Source organism: Mus pahari, chromosome 6 (genome assembly GCF_900095145.1).
Source record: "Mus pahari chromosome 6, PAHARI_EIJ_v1.1, whole genome shotgun sequence".
Classification (NCBI taxonomy): domain Eukaryota; kingdom Metazoa; phylum Chordata; class Mammalia; order Rodentia; family Muridae; genus Mus; species Mus pahari.
Window position 1 is genome coordinate 22,354,054 of NC_034595.1, and position 19,124 is coordinate 22,373,177.

Consider the following 19,124-nt stretch of genomic DNA (forward strand, 5'->3'; position numbering starts at 1 on the left):
AAACTCAAAGACAAAAACCACATGATCATCTCATTGGATGCTGAGAAAGCATTTGACAAAATCCAACACCCCTTCATGATAAAAGTCTTGGAAAGATCATGAATTCAAGGCCCATACCTAAACATAATAAAATCAATCTACAGCAAACCAGTAGCCAACATCAAAGTAAATGAAATAAACTTGAAAAGTTTATCTAGGACAGAACTGAACCAAAATTGCAATGTGTACCCAAGGATTGGCTAATATGGATGCTCTTGGCTAACATCCATACATGTGTCCAAGCTAAAACACAACCAAGAAGTTTTGAGTAATTGATCTGTCTTTTTAAACTGACAGCTCACTGAGACACTCCACAGAAAATAAATGTGGTTACACTGCTTGGCCTGATATTCCAATATCGGTAAGCTGTTAAATTGCTGTGTGGTGACATACAAGTTCAAATTTCTAGTAGCTTCTGGCCACCAGCATCTATCCACGTCCATGCTTTGTGTTGACTAAGCTATGCCTATGCTTCAGATAGCTTCTCCTTATGCTGTAGGAGCACCTAGTCTGTCTCAGGAATATGGTATGTACATCATAAAGGAAAGGGGTAGGAGTGAAAAGAAGTGTCTTTGTAGATGTGGCATACACCACGATCTGTAGTCTAGTGTTTATTGCAAATCATTCGGCTAAGACCCAGATTCTTTGGATAGTAATACACCCTACTCATGGTACAGCACTTCCTAGCACATGTTGACCTGAGGAATACAGATTTCTCTCCAAAAAGGGGGTGGGGGGAGAAACAAATCATGTGATCTGTTCTAAAATATATTTAGTTTTGTAACCAATATTTAATTTCTTACTTTCCATATGATCCAGCAGTTTCGATTCTACACGTATAGTAAAAGCACCATAGTCAAGCACTCAAACAAACACTCTTCTGACTCGTGAGAGTTGCTCTGGTCAGTAGACAAAAGGTGAAGGGGCACTGATGAATTAATTCATGAATATGCATTATATGTGTCATATTCTTGCCATGGGATACTAATACAGCCATGAAAAAGAACTGTTAATATTTCCCATAACATGGATGAGTTGTAAACAGGTAGATTGGAAGAAGATCTATTGAAAATAATACACTCTGCACATATACTTGTTTAAAATATCCAAAATGTGTAAATTCAAAGACAGAAAGTAACTCTCAAGGTTAAAGACAGAGGATGAGGAATGAGTGATTAACAGATATACAATTTGTGTTTGAGACATGAAAGTATTATGGTATCTCATAGGATAATTTAATAACATTGTGAGTATATTTAATGATACTAAGCTGTGCATTTAAAAATGTCCATGATGTTAAACTTTTCTTTTCTTTTTTTTTAAAATTTATTTATTACTATATCTAAGTACAAGATGTACCAGAAGAGGGTGTCAGATCTCATTATGGGTGGTTGTGAGCCACCATGTGGTTGCTGGGATTTGAACTCAGGACCTTCGGGAGAGCAGTCAGTGCTCTTAACCACTGAGCCATCTCTCCAGCACCCCATTATGTTGTTTTTATTTTGACACATACACAAAAAGCATACAAGTCAAAGAACACTAACTCTGCAGTTCCAACTAATTTAAATTATTAACATTTATTGAGCATCATGTTGTACTGTATGATAAATGCTATACAACAGAGAAGTGAGTGATAAAAAACTAATTTGTGCTTGAAAGCTGATTCATCCATTATGAATACAGGTCCACATCTAGCAGCTCACAAATATCTGTAACTCCAGAGAATCCAATGTCTTCTTCTGGAAAATGTCTTGTTCTGAGCATCTCAGCATACTTGGATCTCTCTCTTGCACAGTCTCTCTCTCTCTCTCTCTCTCTCTCTCTCTCTCTCCCCTCTCCTTTTCTGCTGCTCTCCCTCTGCCCCACTCTCTCTTTCACATACACACTTTTTTCTTTTCTTCTAAAATTTTATTAGATATATTCTTTATTTACATTTCAAATGTTAACCACTTTCCTAGATTCCCCCTGAAAAGGCCCTATCCCCTCCCCTATCCCCCTGCTTCCAAACATACCCACTCCCATTCCTGGTTCTGGCATTCCCCTATGCTGGGGTATAGAACCTTCACAGGACCTAGGGTCTCTCCTCTGATTGATGAACAACTAGTCCATCCTCTGCTACATATGCAGTTAGAGCCACAAGTTCCATCATGTATTTTCTTTGATTGGTGGCTTGGTTCCAAGGAGCTCAGGTGGCACTGTTTAGTTCATAATTGATGTGCCTCCTATGAGGCTTCAGACCCCTTCAGCTCCTTGGGTACTTTCTCTACCTCCTTCATAGGAGACTTTGTGCTCTGTCCAATGGATGATTGTGAGCATCCGCTTCCATATTTGCAAGGGACTGGCACGATCCACTCAGGAGACAGCTATATCAGGCTCCTGTCAGCAGGCTCTTGTTGGCATCTGCCATAGTGTCTGGGTTTGATGGTTGTTTATGGGATGGATCCCCATGTGGGGCAGTCTCTGGATGGTTGTTTCTTCAGTCTCTGCTCTGGACTTTGTCTCTGTAACTCCTTCCATGGGTATTTTGTTCCCCCTTCTAAGAAGAATTCCGAGCTTCTGGGCTAATATTCATTTATCAGTGAGTGCATATCATGTGTGTTTTTGTGCGATTGGGTTACCTCACTGAGGATGATATACTCCAGATCCATCCATTTGCCTAAGAATTTCATAAATTCATTGTTTTTTAATAGCTAAGTAGTACTTCAATGTGTAAATGGACCATATTTTCTGATTCCATTCCTCTGTTGGGGGACATCTGGATTCTTTCCAGCTTCTGGCTATTATAAAAAAGGCTGCAATGAACATAATGGAGCATATGTCCTTATTACTTGCTGGAGCATCTTCTGGGTATATGCTCAGGAGTGGTATTGCTGGATTTTCCAGTAGAACTATGTCCAGTTTTCTGAGGAACCACCAAACTACTTTCCAGAGTGGTTGTACCAGCTTGCAGTCCCATCAGCAATGGAGGAGTGTTCCTCTTTTCTCCACATCTTCATCAGCATCTGTTGTCACCTGGGTTTTTGATCTTAGCCATTCTGACTTGTGTGAGGTGGAATCTCAGGGTTGTTTTGATTTGCATTTCCCTGATGATTAAGGATGCTGAACATTTTTTTTTTTTTTTAGTATCTTCTTAGCCATTTGGTGTTCCTCAGTGGAGAATTCTTTGTTTAGCTCTATATCCAATTTTTAAATAGGGTTCTTTGGTTTTTCTGGAGTCCAAATTCTTGAATTCTTTCTATATATATTAGATATTAGCCCCCTATCAGATTTATGATGTGTAAAGATCTTTTCCCAATCTGTTGGTTGCCTTTTGGTCTTATTGACAGTGTCCTTTGCCTTACAGAAGCTTTGCAATTTTATGAGGTCCCATTTGTCAATTATTGATCTTNCAGCACAAGCCATTGGTGTTCTGTTCAGGAATCTTTCCCCTGTGCCCATATCTTTGAGGCTCTCCCCTACTTCTCCTCCATAAGTTTCAGTGTCTCTGGTTTTATGTGGAGTTCTTTGATCCATTTAGACTTGAGCTTTATACAAGGAGATAAAAATGAATCAATTCGCTATCTTCTACATGCTAACCACTAGTTGAGCCAGCACCATTTATTGGATGCTGTCTTCTTTCCACTGGATAGTTTTAGCTCCACTGTCAAAGATCAAGTGACCATAGGTGACATACACACACTTTTAAAATATTCTTTAAAAAATAGATCTCTTGGAGATACACATGTCAATTGAGTAGCAACCTTGCATAATTGTGCATATAAGAAAAGATACGTTGTATCTAAAATATATTAAAGTCACATCAAAAATATAGTGTGGCTGGAAACTCTTACTTTTAATGTAAGTTGGTGGAATAAATAAGTATTGACTTAATAATTTTTTAAAGATAAATAAGTTTCCCATCCCTTTGCAGCAAATAAAGAAACAATCTGGGCTGAATTATTCAGAAGATGTTCACCCTGATACTTGATTACTGTCCAATCACTGACACTGACAAGCATTCTACTGGGAGTTGGTTGTTAAATTAATCAAATTACCACATAGATCCTCCAGCTAAAATGATTTTTTATGAAACATCTTTAACCACAGGTGTATTTGAATGAAACTGTCCCATGTGACCACAGCCAACATATATAACTCCCAGACATACTTACTCCCTGCATCACTCTTTTACTCTTTTATTTTATTTTATTTTTTATTATTTTTTTAAATTTTTAAGAATTGAGTTTATTTAGGGCATAGGAAGGGCAGTTCAAAGAGTAGTAGAGGCAGAGAAAGACAGAGAGAAGGAGAGAGTAAAGGAGTATTGTTTACCCATGGCCAGGTGGAAAGAGGGGGGAAGGGAATGGGGAGGGAGGGGTAGCAAGAGTGCAAGAGGCATCAGAGGAAGGAGGCAAGAGAGTAAGAGAGCACCCACATCACTCGTACTCCAGCAAGTGTCTAGTGGCTCAGAATTGCCATCTCCCACTGATGGAGGATTCTGACTTCCTTACAGATTTCACTAGCACATTATGCAATGACACCTTCTGGAACAACCTGACACTCATTGACCACCCAATCTGAGAGCAGTGTTCTTTTCTGCATAAAGACTATTTTAAAAATCTCTAAGGGAATCAGTTACATTAATGCATACAAAAGTTTGATTGATCATTGAATAACAAATATGGACCCTACTCAAAGTGTAAAACCTTAAGTGTTTATAGTAGAGGGGAAAACATAAAGAGTAATTGCCTGTAAAGGCATTATTCTTTATTTCTGCATCCCATGTTGGAAAAACATACTGTGATAGTCCAGATGACAGACTGCTTTGAGTGGACCTATGCTCAACTACCTGCCCTGCCAATTGCAAGTTACAGAAGTTCTGTGAGGTTCCATTTTCAAATAAAATGTGGATTTTTGTTGAAGCTAATATGAGGTATTGACTCAAAGAATTTATCTCAATACCTGATATATAATAATTGTCCAAAATGATAGCCATGGTTATTACTGTATCACCTCCTTTGATTAGTAAAATATATTAACTAATTAAATATAGAAACATGCTGTGAAACATGTTTTACCATTCCCATTTCTGCAGATTGAAATATATAAGGAGGCTGAAAATTTTAATTATGATCATCAATGGTTGTCTACTAAGCATTTCCATTTTATTATCATTTTGACTGATATCTTCAAGCTGCATCTTTACAATAACATTCCTTCTTCTGACTAGTGAGAATATAGGGTGTAGAAAGGAAAATCAGTATGTGGATGCAGGCAGTTTGGAGGTAGTCAGCAATCCCATTTGTTACAAAGGCTCTGCTATTGAACATGCCACCCTGGAAGGCAGAATATGGGATACCGACTAGGGCCTCTAAGGCTAGTGAGGATCAGCCAAAAGCAGTCCTGATCAAGAATTCCTCCTTGTGAGCAGACGCAGGGATCAAGAACTTACTGTACTTTCCAGAGCTCACAGCAGCACCCAGTGAAATTGGGTTTTGGAGAAAGGAATCTTTATGGGAAAAAAAAGTTACTAATATTCTATCATAGCCTCCTCCCCCCTCTTCCTCCTCCTCCTCCTCCTCCTCCTCCTTCTCCTACTCCTCCACACTAGCTTTTGGGTAAGGACATTTCCCTTGAAGCCCTGCTACAGTGCTCTGAATATAAATTCTACCACAAGAAGAATAAAGTCAATATAAAGCCCCAAAGTCTAGGAACCCACACACATGTCCACATGTTTAAATAATTTTTCTCCAATTAGTGGAACTGTATAGAAGAATTAATGGACTTACTGGAGGAGGTTTTTCACTGGGAGTAGGGTATGTGGTTCCAACAAAGTCATGCCATTTCCAGTGTTTTCTTTTTGCCTCCTAATTTTGGATCAAGACATGAGTGCTCAGTTGTTTCAGCCACAATGGCATCATGGATTCTAACCATCAGAAAATGGAAGCCCATTTCAAAACTTTCTATTATAAGCTGTTTTAGTTATAGTGTCTTATAATTGAAGCAGTAGAAAAATAACTGAGACAGAAGTTGGGATCAAGGACTGGGGATAGTGTTGAGACACTTCTGACCATGCCATTCTTTGAAGGAATGTGGAAGACTTTGAGACTTTAGAAAAGGACATCAATTGAATGATGTAGGCAAGTTAAATAGGCTATCCTACCAAAAGCTTGAAAGACAGTGAAGTTGAGAGCTATACAGAATGAAGGTCCAACTCAAGAGATTTTTAAAAAAAAATTTATTAGATATTTTCTTCATTTACATTTCAAATGATATCCCGAAAGTCCTCTATACCCTCCGTCTATCCTGCTCCCCTACCCACCCACTCCCACTTCTTGGCCCTGGCATTCCCTTGTACTGGGGCGTATAAAGTTTGCAGGATCAAGGGGCCACTCTTCCCAATGATGGCTGACTAGGCCATCTTCAACATATGCAGCTAGAGACACAAGCTCTGAGGGCACTGGTTAGTTCACATTGTTTTTCTACTTATAGGGTTGCAAACCCCTTCAGCTCCTTGGGTACTTTCTCTAGCTCCTCCAGTGGGGGTCCTGTGTTCCATCCAATAGATGACTGTGAGCATCCACTTCTGTATTTTACAGGCAGTGGCATAGCCTCACAAGAGACAGCTATATCAGGGTCATGACAGCAAAATCTTGCTGGCATATACAATAGTGTCTGCATTTGGTGGCTGGTTATGGGATGGATTCCCGAGTAGGGTAATCTCTGGATGGTCCATCCTTGCATGTCAGCTTTAAAATTGTCTCTGTAACTCCATCAATGAGTATTTTGTTCCCTATTCTAAGGAGGAATGAAGTATCCACGCGTTGGTCTTACTTCTTCTTGATTTTCTTGTTTTGCAAATTGTATCTTGGGTATTCTAAATTTCTGGGCTAATATCCACTTATCAGTGAGTGCATATCAAGTGAGTTCTTTTGTGATTGGGTTACCTCACTCAGGATGATATCCTCCAGATCCATCCATCTGCCTAAGAATTTCATAAATTCATTGTTTTTAATAGCAGAATAGTACTCCATTGTGTAAATGTACCACATTTTCGGTATCCATTCCTCTTTTGAGAGACATCTGGGTTCTTTCCAGCATCTGGCTATTATAGGTAAGGCTACTATGAACATAGTGGAGCATGTGTCCTTATTACCAGTTAGAATATTTTCTGGGTATATGCCCAGAAGAGGTATTGCTAGATCTTCGGGTAGTACTATGTCCAATATTCTGAGGAACTTCTAGAATGATTTCCAGAGTGGTTATACAAGCTTGCAATCTCACCAGCAAAGGAGGAGTGTTCCTCTTTCTCCACATCNTCACCAGCATCTGTTGTCACCTGAATTTTTGATCTTATCCATTCTGAGTGGTGTGAGGTGGAATCTCAGGGTTGTTTTGATTTGCATTACGTGATGATTAAAGATGTTGAACATTTCTTCAGGTGCTTCTCAGCCCTTTGGTATTCTTCAGTTGAGAATTCTTTGTTTAGCTCTGTACTCCATCATCAACAATAAATAGAGAGAAACTTGAAGCAATCCCACTAAAATCAGAGACTAGACAAGGCTGCCCATTTTCTCCCTACCTATTCAATATAGTACTTGAAGTCCTAGCCAGAACCATTCAACAACAAAAGGAGATCAAGGGGATACAAATTGGAAAGGAAGAAGTCAAAATATTACTATTTGCAGATGATATGATAGTATACATAAGTGACCCTAAAATTTCCACCAGAGAACTCCTAAACCTGATAAACAGCTTCAGTGCAGAAGCTGGATATAAAATTAACTCAAACAAATCAGTGGCCTTTTTCTACACAAATGATAAACAGGATGAGAGAGAAATTAGGGAGATAACACCCTTCACAATAATCACAATAAATATAAAATAATTTGGTGCGATTCTAACTAAGGAAGTGAAAGATCTGTATGATAAGAACTTCCTCAAGTCTCTGAAGAAAGAAATTGAAGATCTCAGAAGATGGAAAGATCTCCCATGCTCATGGATTGGTAGGATTAATATAGTCAAAATGAGTATCCTGCAGAAAGCAATGTATAAATTCAATGCAATCCCCATCAAAATTTCAACTCAATTCTTCCCTGAGTTAGAGAGAGCAATTTGCAAATTCATCTGGAATAACAAAAAACCTAGAATAGCAAAAACTATTCTCAACAATAAAAGAACTTCTTGTGGAATCACCATGCCTGACCTCAAGCTGTACTACAGAGCAATTGTGATAAAAACTGCATGGTACTGGTACAATGACAGACAGGTAGATCAATGGAATAGAATTGACGACCCAGAAATGAACCCACACACCTATGGTGACTTGATCTTTGACAAGGGAGCTAAAACCATCCAGTGGAAAAAAGACAGAATTTTCAAGAAATGGTGCTGGCACAACTTGGTTATCATGTATAAGAATGTGACTTGATCCATTCTTATCTCCGTATACAAAGTTCAAGTCTACGTGGATCAAAGACCTCCACATAAAACCAGAGACACTGAAATTTATAGAGGAGAAAATGGGGGAAAGCCTCAAAAATATGGGCACAGGGGAAAAATTCCTAAACAGAACAGCAATTGCTTGTGCTGTAAGATCAAGAATCGACAAATGAGACCTCATAAAATTGCAAAGTTTCTGTAAGGCAAAAGATACTGTCAATAACAAAAAAGTCCACCAAAAGATTGGGAAAGGATTTTTACCAATCCTAAATCTGATAAGGGACTAATATCCAATATATACAAAGAGCTCAAGAGATTTTAGATGCACAGCATTAGCAGCTGTGATAGAGGCTATTCTTGTGCTATGTTAGCAAACAATAAGGCAGTTCTCTGCCCTTTTCCTAAATATTGCCCTAAGGCTAAGTTGAAAAGTATTAGATTGATATTTTTATTTCTTACATTTTCAAGTTTTTGATTTTCTCATTTCTAAAGAAAGAAGAATAATACTTAGTGAGTGGTTGGCAGGGAAGATAACTGGTCTAAAATGACAACGTCTATATAAGAAAAGCACCAAAAAATTAAAATCAGATTTTAACATATTTATTACAACTTTGTGTCTATTACTATCAAGATGACTGAAAATATTAAAACAGCAGTATTTTCAATATTTTTTACAATACAAATATGTGCTGAGGAAATTTAGATTAACATATAGATATTTATTCACCATATTTCCCGTGAGTACTTGGTATTATCCAAGCATATAAACCATGGAGGATGCAAGAAAAATAAAGCAAAGGCATGGGTCACACTAGCACACAATCACAGGAATTACATGAAGAATAGAGGTTTAAATGCTGCAGGATCATGTCTGATGCCACTCACTAGGTCAAGGGTATGAGAGATGATGTTTTTTTTTTTTTTTTTTTCTTAATTCATGTCTCTTTTCGAAACAAACCTTTGTATAAGAAAAATAGGCAAAGTCGCAGTTATGGAAATAAGAGAGGCAAAAGAGGTAAATGGCTTTCTCTGAAGAAGTAGCAGAATTAAACTTTATAGTAGTGCAGGAGGAAAGGTGAGTTCTCTTTAAGAACACTGTTTATTAGAAAAATCGCTGTGATGTGAAAGTAGATAAGAAATCCTACGGATGAAAAGGTTTGAGTTGTGTGAAGTAGGGGGTAATAAAACAAAACTAAAAAGATTATGAAAAGGCTACATATAACTTACTATTGTGTACACTCATCAAAAAGCATGAGTAAAATCCAAACAAAAATATGAACAGATGTACCATACAAGCATAGATAATGCTTCTTCCAAAGTCAGAATTTAAAACGAAAATCCCAATGCCAGGTTTAAAACACATCTGAACAGCTTGTTAGCTAGGACATTGTTGTTGTTTAAAGTTGTTCACCAGAACCGTCTCCTTTATGCATATACAAACAAAGCATGCTGTCTATGCAAATTAGTAGTGTGCTGGTATCTCACAGGTCATCAGCACTGGACTGAAAAAGATTCATTATAATGTGGTAGAAAAAAGAACAACTATGGATTAACTGTCCTGTTCATTCAATCATTCTTTTATTCCCTAATTCATCCAGAACATGTTTTCTGAGCACTGTTTATAAAGACTCCATAGATTGTCCTGGAATGGAAAAGAGATATTGCCTTTACAGAGCAGCAGTGTAAGCTTTAAAGGGGAGGTATATTATTAAAAGATTCTTTATGCGAAAATTTTAAGAGAAGCACTGATAGGAGGAAGCAGCAGCATTTGATGCAGCTTTGAAAAGACCACACTGGCTGCTGTAACAACACGGATCATCAAGTGGGATCAGAGGTCAGAAGAGTTGCCTGGCAATCATCATAATGGTCCCGCCTCACACACTGTGACCTTCACCCTCTTCCCATGCATCTTGCTCTATTAGAAATGGGAGAAGCTAATAACCTCACCTTTTTCCCACTGGTATTTAAGATAGAATATGTCATTGTGTCTGAGATGCCATTCATCATTAAACATACCATCGTTTTGTGCATACTATGCAAAGAATACCTTGCCAATTAAACTGACGCACCATCACTTATAAGCAGCAATTCAATTGCAGGAAAAGGGAATCTGAAATCATGAAACTTAAATCCCAAAAAGAATAATCAAAAAGTCCAACAAAACATTGCCTATTCTCATATCTATAAATTGTCCCACACAGGAACCCATCCATGTTCTTCCTTTCCTCAATTCAGAGTGAACAGAATCACCTCTCTATTTTAGATGATTCCAGTTATATTCAAAATGCCAGTTATTCTTGAATGCTCAACTATGATCCTGCAATCACTTCTTCATGCCTAGAACATCAATGTTTCCCTGTCTACAGAATAATTCCCATAGACAAATAAAGATTTTGTTGATCCTGCATTTACGCAGGAAAAAAAAAAAATCACTTGATGCCGTAGTCCCGAGTCTACTGCATTGCTAAATACTGTGTAATTTACCTGAGAGTTCATCATAATTGGAACCTTATACCGTACAGGCTGAGAAACATTTTTTTCAAGATCACGTTCAAGATCGGTTCCCTGTTGTTCCACCCAATACTTCCCTTTCAGTACTCCTAATGTATATATATAAACATCAGTTTTTGCATTTAAACAGTGTCTGGGTTTTTAAAATCATGTACTTGATCCATATGCATGCGTGCATGCGTGAGTGTGTGCGTGCATGTGTGCGTGCGTGTGTTTGTGCACGCACGCGTGCACGTGTGTGTTTGTTTGTGTGTGTGTGTGTGTGTGTGTGTGTGTGTGTGTGCGTGTGCGTGTGTGTGTTTATACAGGCATGTGTGACCATGGGGGCACATATGGATGCCAGAGTATGAAATTAGAATGTGTTCCCTCATGCCATCAACATCTTATTTTGGGGACAGATACTCTTATTCAGCTTGGAATTTATTGTTTGTGTTCTAGGTAATTTTTTTATCTGTGTATTTCCAGAGCTCAGGTCCTCAACATTGTGCAGTACCCACTGAGCTGTCTGTAAAAAACAATTTTTACTAAATTCTGTAATACTAAACACTCAGATTTAGGCCTTTCTGAATAGCAACTATATACTTCTCCCTCCTCCCTCTCCCCCTTTCATATGAGTGCATGTGCTTACTGCATATGATGTATACATACATGGTATGGAGGTGGCCACTGAGGTTTGCTTTGTTTTGTTTAGTTTTGTTATGTTTTGTTTTGTTTTTCTCCAAGTAGGGACTCACAATTGCCTACAACGTGTCTAGTACATTAGGTCAACTGGCCAAGTGAGCCTCAGATTTCTACTTGTGTTCACCTCCCTAGGAAATTGCAAGTATGTAACATCCATCATTTTTCACTTTTATTTAGATTCTTGGGACCAAACTCATGTCCTTGTGCTTACAGAGCAAGACATTTTCCCACTGTGTGGCCACACCCAGTCCACAATGTTTCCCCTGTGTTGCTGCTGCTGCTTTTCATTCTCCAGTTTCCTCTTCTTCAACTTCCTAATCTTATACCAAATTATGTGTTAAATTTTGCGCAGTTCAATTTCCCTTTTTAAAAAATAGTCATACTTTCTCACGAGGTAACCTTGTCCACTTTCATAGTCTTTCTAGGTTAATTAATGCCTCAGCTGTATCTCTGATATTCTAAATACCCACTGCCCATGTACTTTTAATAAACATATCAACTTTGGGTTCAAATTGCTCACAGCCCATCAAAAAATGACCCTCTTAGAGACTTGCTATGTCCAAAAAGTGGAAATCCTATTACAAGTGGTTGTTCTAAATTTGGAGGTTATTTAGAGTTCTTTTGTAATTTTACATGCCTTTTCTACCCCTTTTCTACCTATTGCAGCACGGTGTTTGTAATTTATGCATACATATTCTAACTACCCACTGCATTCATCAGAACTATCATTGACACCATCTTCTTGCATATTATTTAATAAACAAGCCCCCAACCACTGTCCATGAACACGATTTCATCTTGAGCGTCTTTTCTATCCAATAGCAACCGTGATCTAATTAAACTGCAAAGTAGATCAAGTCACTTAGTCTACATTTGCAATGGTTTCTTGGTTTCTCCAGTCTAGGTTTAAATTGAATTCTTTTCTATGATCTTTTTCTATGAACAAAAGCTGTTTCTACATATTCTCTGAGTGCAAAGAAAAGATATACATAGTTTGTGTGATATTGTCTGTTTCTCCTATATATACACACACTGAACATCTACTTCAAAATGACATGGAGAACTCATTAACCATTTTCTGTCCAATTTATTAAATTGAAGTTGACATGTAGTGGATGATCAATTAAAACTGCAAAATGAACACATGCATTCTGAATAGATAAAATTGGATACCATTCATAGCTTTCAGAAAAATATTCACTCTGCATCCATTTCCACATTATTGAGCTACTGAGGCAACATGCATTTATCTTTATACTTCACCAGATGGTAACTACATTAAATTACATGACTATGTTGGCAAAACATATGATGGGCTTCTTGAGGAGGGAATCACAAAATAAGAAGTTATCATTAAACCATTATTGTTATTACTAGGTTTTGCTGCTATGACTACTAATTGCATTTCATTTTTCCATAATCTTTTCTACTCATTTTTAAATCTCTGGATACAACCTTCTGTATGTTTTGTGTTGTTTAATTGATCATTGTCTGTCATACCACATGGCATGAAATGTCATTAAAGTGTCCACTTCACCTATAGTCTTTCCAAGTCAACTTCTTAAGTATCCCCTTCCCCACCCCCAACAGCTTGTTCAAAGAACTGAGAAGACAGATAAAAGTATATAAAATGACATTATTTTGAAGAAGAGCTATGGTTAGGAGGTCTAAGTAAAAATTCCAACTTGAATCTTTATTGCACAAGCTCAGTGAAACTCAGTTATTTTACCTGCAAAATAAGGATATTATTTTTACCGTCTTCATGGAAACCATGTGAGCACTAAAACCTCCATCTAATAAAATAAATGAAAATACTAATTCAAAATAAATATCAGGAATCAAAGATAATTTGAAAAGTCTGTATTGGTACAGTTGCTGGCACATGGGAAATCACTGAATTAATTCATGATAAATGCCGTCCGTAATGTCTATGTTCTATGATCTGCTTCTGTCTGGGCTGAGTTCTCTTTTATGCCTTCGCTTTATTTACAATGTCTCTTGGCAGAAGTGTCAAGATTGAGTGCACTATTAAATAAATATTGAATAGATGCATAATGTATATATAAGAATGCATAAATCTAAATAATGTATGCTTAACTCTGTGGATTTTCAAAACAAACATACCCAGGTACAACTAGCTAGGCCAAGGAATACAACATTACTAGTGACCCAGGGACGTTACTTGTTCTCTTTTAGTCATTGTCCCATTTGCCTTCCCTAAAGTTTCCCCTGTGTTTGGATGTTTAAAATTATGTGTTTTTACAATTTGGACCAGTGTAGGAACAGAATTCTATAGCACACATACATTTTGTGTCTGGCTCACTTTTCCCTTTAGTGTTAGACTTGTGAGCCTTTCCTATATTGTTGCATGAAGCAGTGACATGTTCTTTCTCATCATTCTATAGGGGACCTGTACTATCAGTATACTTATTTTCTTGAGGATAGACATACATTTTAATGGTTTCCTTTTTTTTTCTATTTTGATTGAATTTGCTATAAACAGTCATGGCTTTCTGTGAACTTGGATACACTTCTCTTGGCATATCTCTAGGAGTTAAATTTCTGGGGTAACAGCAGAAGCATATATGCGATTCTTAGTACATATCATCAACAGTTTTCCAAAATGGCTGCAACTAATTTATGTTCCCTCTGGCAAAGTGTGCAAGCACCCGCGACTTCAGTTCTCATTTCTTGGTACTGTCAAGCTTTCTCACTTGTGGCAAGGAGTTCTGTACTCAAGTAGTGTTAGAAGGCAGTTTTCATCTACATTTTTTTTTCTGATAATTTAAGCATCTTTTCAGATGTTTGTCATCTCTAGATTCTTATTTGTGAACTACTTACACCTGTATTTTATCCATTTTCTTTCATTTTTTACCCTGGCTAACTTCCGTATTCTAATATCATATAGAAGTTGTTCGTATATTTTATATCAGATCTCTGTCATGCATTGTGTTGCTAACATTTACATTCTATTAATAGTACATTTTATGAAAAGAGTTTAACTTTAATGTGTTCAATTTACAATCTTTTTTTATACTGAGTATTTTTAGACCATTGCATATGGCCTATTCAGAGTAATTCTGTTTTGTAGTTAAGAAGTTTCTTTGATCTCTTTTGATATCTTTTGCTATGACTCCTTCACCTGTACCAGCCATATAAACTACCCTTTTTTCTGAACCCTTCATTCTTCCTCTTACAGTACACATTACCTTGAATGATAGATGTTTGTCTATTCATCTTCTCTGAAGCCTCCCCACATCCCATTGAATCAATTATTGAAATGCTTCAATGTCTTTTTTTCATTGAACATGTATCATAATGTTTCCAAAATCTCTCTCCAATTGGTCTATCATTTTCTAAGCCCAATGGCCCTACTGTCACAAATCTCATCCCCTTTGCTCTCCCTACAAAGAGAAAGAATGTCATTCCAAAATATATTTCTCTTCATGCAATATTTTTGAAAAATTTCTCAGAATGCCTACTTTTCTTACATTTATATTCAGCTCATTAGTGTGGATCAGAAGTTGCAAAGACTTTTAAATAGTATTGTGTTTTTCTCACCACTGAGCCTTCTGCTTTAATCTCATAAGACTTTAATTTCCTTGAATGTTCCTTTATAAAGAATCTTCTGTCAGCCTCTGCTGTCCCGGCCTTCCCATTTATCCTTCAGGTCTCAAGCTGTGTATATTTCTCACAGGTATAATTCCTATAAAACATCTGCAATCTGATATCGTCTAACAACCTCCATAATCTTCTCTATTAAAAATCTAGTACATTTATTTCTGGTGTTTTGCTCTCTCTGTAAAATGCACATTTTCTTGAAGTAGAATCTATGACATTCTTGATCTTCTATCATTTTCCTCCACTTACTCCTGAAATTAATATGTGTGTGTTATAATGCAACATAAGTCCATAGGTCACACACACACAATATATGTGTTTGTGTGTGTGTGTATGTATGTATGTATGTATTATATATATATATATATATATATATATATATATATATATATATATATATGTATATATCAGGTATAAAGAAATATAGTTCATACATAGAGGTATTGACTTGAGTAATGAGTGTTCATACATGTAGTCTAGTTGTAAATTTGAACCACAGTTTTGATAAAAATTTGTTTATTCATCATTTTTATAAGAGCCAATATTGGACACTAGAAAAGAATTAAAACACTCCCATCCAGTTAAGACTTCCAGTGGAGGGATAGGGCTACCAACTCAGTCACAGAACTTGGACCTACAATTTGTCCTGCCTAAAAGATGTGGAATAAGGTGGCTGAGAAATTGTAGGAGTGGCCCACCAATGCTTGGTCCAGCTTGAGACTCTGATTTATTTTACTAAGCTTATTACAATTATAAATTACCATTCTGTGTGGCCTCGGCATGCAGAAAAACTGAGAAAACATACACTGGCATCCAACTGCCTAGACTGAAATCTTGAGTATAGTTTTAAAGATTTGCTCAAGTATCATATGAACTAAGATGCTGAAATTTCTAGTTCATCCAAGGCACATGGGCCATGCATTTTACTGACCCCCCGTCTTGTTTTTTAACTTAAGTCATCCCATCTATTATTTTCTTTACTAAAGGGAGTAATCTAATTTGTTTCTAAGTATCTGAGATGTTAGTGTGTGTATGTTTGTGTGTGTGTGTGTGTGTGTGTCTCATGCTGAAACATGAAACCATTATATTGGACTGAGTTTCTCCAGGAGATATTCATTTAGGATCCTGAGAGAAACTCTTAAGCTCTGCTCACACTGTTGTACAATTATGGTCTGTAACAAGTTTGTGAATCACAGAACTGTCAAGGAACTAGAACAGGGAAGGCTTGCTAGGATCTCCTAAGCTCTGTGCCTGCCAGTCTTACCCTAAGTTCTTCCCACTGACATTCAGAACCGTCTTTACTATATTCTTTTTGAGAAGGTCATGATTTTTGTCTTCTCAAAGTTAAAGCACACCATTCTTTTTCTGACTGCAAAATTAATATGTGATCATTGAAGGAAAGTTGGAAAGGCAACTAGAGGCTTAAAATAGTATATACCTACACTCTCTAAGTAAGCTCTTTTGACATTTCAGCACTTTCATACAAGATTAATTTTCTTCTTTTACATTGTTAAGACCAGTCCCATTGAATAAGAAATTTTCCAGTGTTTAATTAATACCAGATCAGTTTCCCTTATTCTAGAAAATTCTTTATAAATAATATTTTTCTAGTGGCCTAATATTATGTTTTACAGATGTGAGAAAATTCACTTACATTTCACATATAGAAATTGAGATCATTTTATAGTTTTTAAAAATATGTAAAGGAAAGGAAAAGGGTAATGATGTAATTATACCAAAATCCCATAATCTCAAAAATTATAGAAAACATATATTGTTTATTATAACATCAGCTTTAATATATATATATATATATATATATATATATATATATATATATATATATATACTCATTTAAATTTGGCAAAGATGAGTGAACTGAAACATTTACAAAAATCAAAAAATTAATATCATAATGGTTATGGTATTAAAGGTCATGTCAAATGTATCTTTCTCGATACCAGCCAGCACTGAGCATTGCTAGTTTTTAACTCTATAAAATGTGAATGAATCTTTTTATTAAAAACTACAGATGATGAGCCAAAATAAGTAAGAAATTACAGAGAATATTATTTGTTTGTTTGAGATTTAAGCATCACTTTCCAAAACACACTAGAAAACACATCAATAAGATGATAAGATATGAAACTTTGATATACAGTATGTCTGGGGCATCAGGCATCTATAAATAATACAGTTCAGACATTTTTATCAAAGTAATCACATAGAGCTCACATTTTCATGCTTTTTTTTCAGAGAACTAATTAATAACCATGATTTTAATGCTCTGTTCATGTTAAAGTTATTATGGATCAATTCACAGCTGCCTGATTTCATTATTTCTAAATCTTATTTTATTTTATTTTTTTCTGTTTTTTCCGTCTTCCCTATTCTCCTTGTGCCTCACTGTTACTGGTCCTCTCTGATACAATCATTAACCCCTTCAAACCTCTAGTGCTGACCCATTTTGCATCAGTTTCCTACCTTGAAGGTGCAGTTTGCTCTCCGTGCTTTGCAGAAGGACAGAACTCACAGAGTCCAGATTGTCATAGCTGTTACAGCCCAGAGGCCCAGTGCGTGTCTCTGTGACCTAGAGTGGACATTAAGTGAGAAGGGTGGAAGTTAGGAAGGCTGGTTTGTTTATAGCATACCCTAAAAAGTAGTTCTACATCTAAGATGGTTCCAGAATGCCTCGCCTGTGCCTGGAACTGCATGTGGCTCTGGATAAGCAGACAGGACAGCAAGGACGACCAAATACACAGACTGAATCCACTCTCCACCACCACTTCTCACTTCACAGTGTCACAGGAGGTTTTATATGACTGAATATATTAAAGCACAACGACACAATTCTAAAGCCTAGGCTTCAGAATCAGAAAAAATTAAAAAAAAAGCCACTATAATTATGTTGCTGTGTGACATGAGGAAGTCACTTAACTCCTCTAAGCTATGAATATCTTCCAGGGAGTCTGTGGGACACATGTGAAGACTTTAAGTGCCTGGCACAGGGAGTCTTCAGAAATGGCCAGTTGATTACAAAACGCCTCTATAAATGGCAATGAGAACATCGGTGCTTTTATCAGACAAAAACAATTCAATCATCTCCATTTGTCAAAAGAAGGCTCAGCAATAACTACAATCAGTGCCACTGCAGGATTTTAAAAAAAAAATCTGGATTCTATCATGAATTTGTGACATTGTCTACCAAGATTCAAAGTGGCTACAAAAGGGAACCTACGCATGGAATGAAAATAACCATGGCATTAAAATGGTTTCTTATAGAAAGGCCCTTTCCCCTTACTAGCCATTCTTTCAAGCTGATGTGTGTGTTCAACTGTAAAAGTGCAGCCTCCACTGAAGTTGTGGGAAAGTCAACACATAGCATCTCTTTCATATAGGCTGGTATGTTGTCTTTCCTCATTCTCTAGCTTCCCTTCTCTGTAAAGTTGGCAATGCTCTTACATAAAGGGACAAAGTGACAACAGTTTTCAGTTTATTATTATCAATATGTCATTATCATCATCATCATCATCACCATCCTCATCCACATGCCCATGTACCTTTACACATGTTCACATTGTATAATTGGGAGACTGCATCTCACTGAATGTGTATAGTAAACAGGGGGCAATGTTGTCCAGTTTGTTCTCTCCTTCAAACTTTACTTGGATAGGAGGGGATGGCACTCAGATAAACATGTTTATGCAGTAATCACCTTTACTGGCTGACCAATATTCCTTCCTTCCTTCCTTCCTTCCTTCCTTCCTTCCTTCCTTCCTTCCTTCCTTCCTTCCTTCCTTCCTTCCTTCCTCTTTCTTTGTTTTTAAACCAGGACCTAATTGTTGAGGTTC

The 19,124-nt window shown here is 36.9% G+C and overlaps 1 protein-coding gene across 1 annotated transcript in view; it reads right to left on the reverse strand.

The window, feature by feature from the left end:
• The window catches only part of Brinp1 (BMP/retinoic acid inducible neural specific 1), a 184,886-nt gene that overhangs the window by 46,460 nt on the left and 119,302 nt on the right, over positions 1-19,124 (reverse strand). Inside the window, exon 5 of the mRNA XM_021200011.2 lies at positions 17,758-17,863. Within this exon, the coding sequence (XP_021055670.1) occupies positions 17,758-17,863 (106 nt within the window). The remainder of the gene's footprint in view (positions 1-17,757; positions 17,864-19,124) is intronic.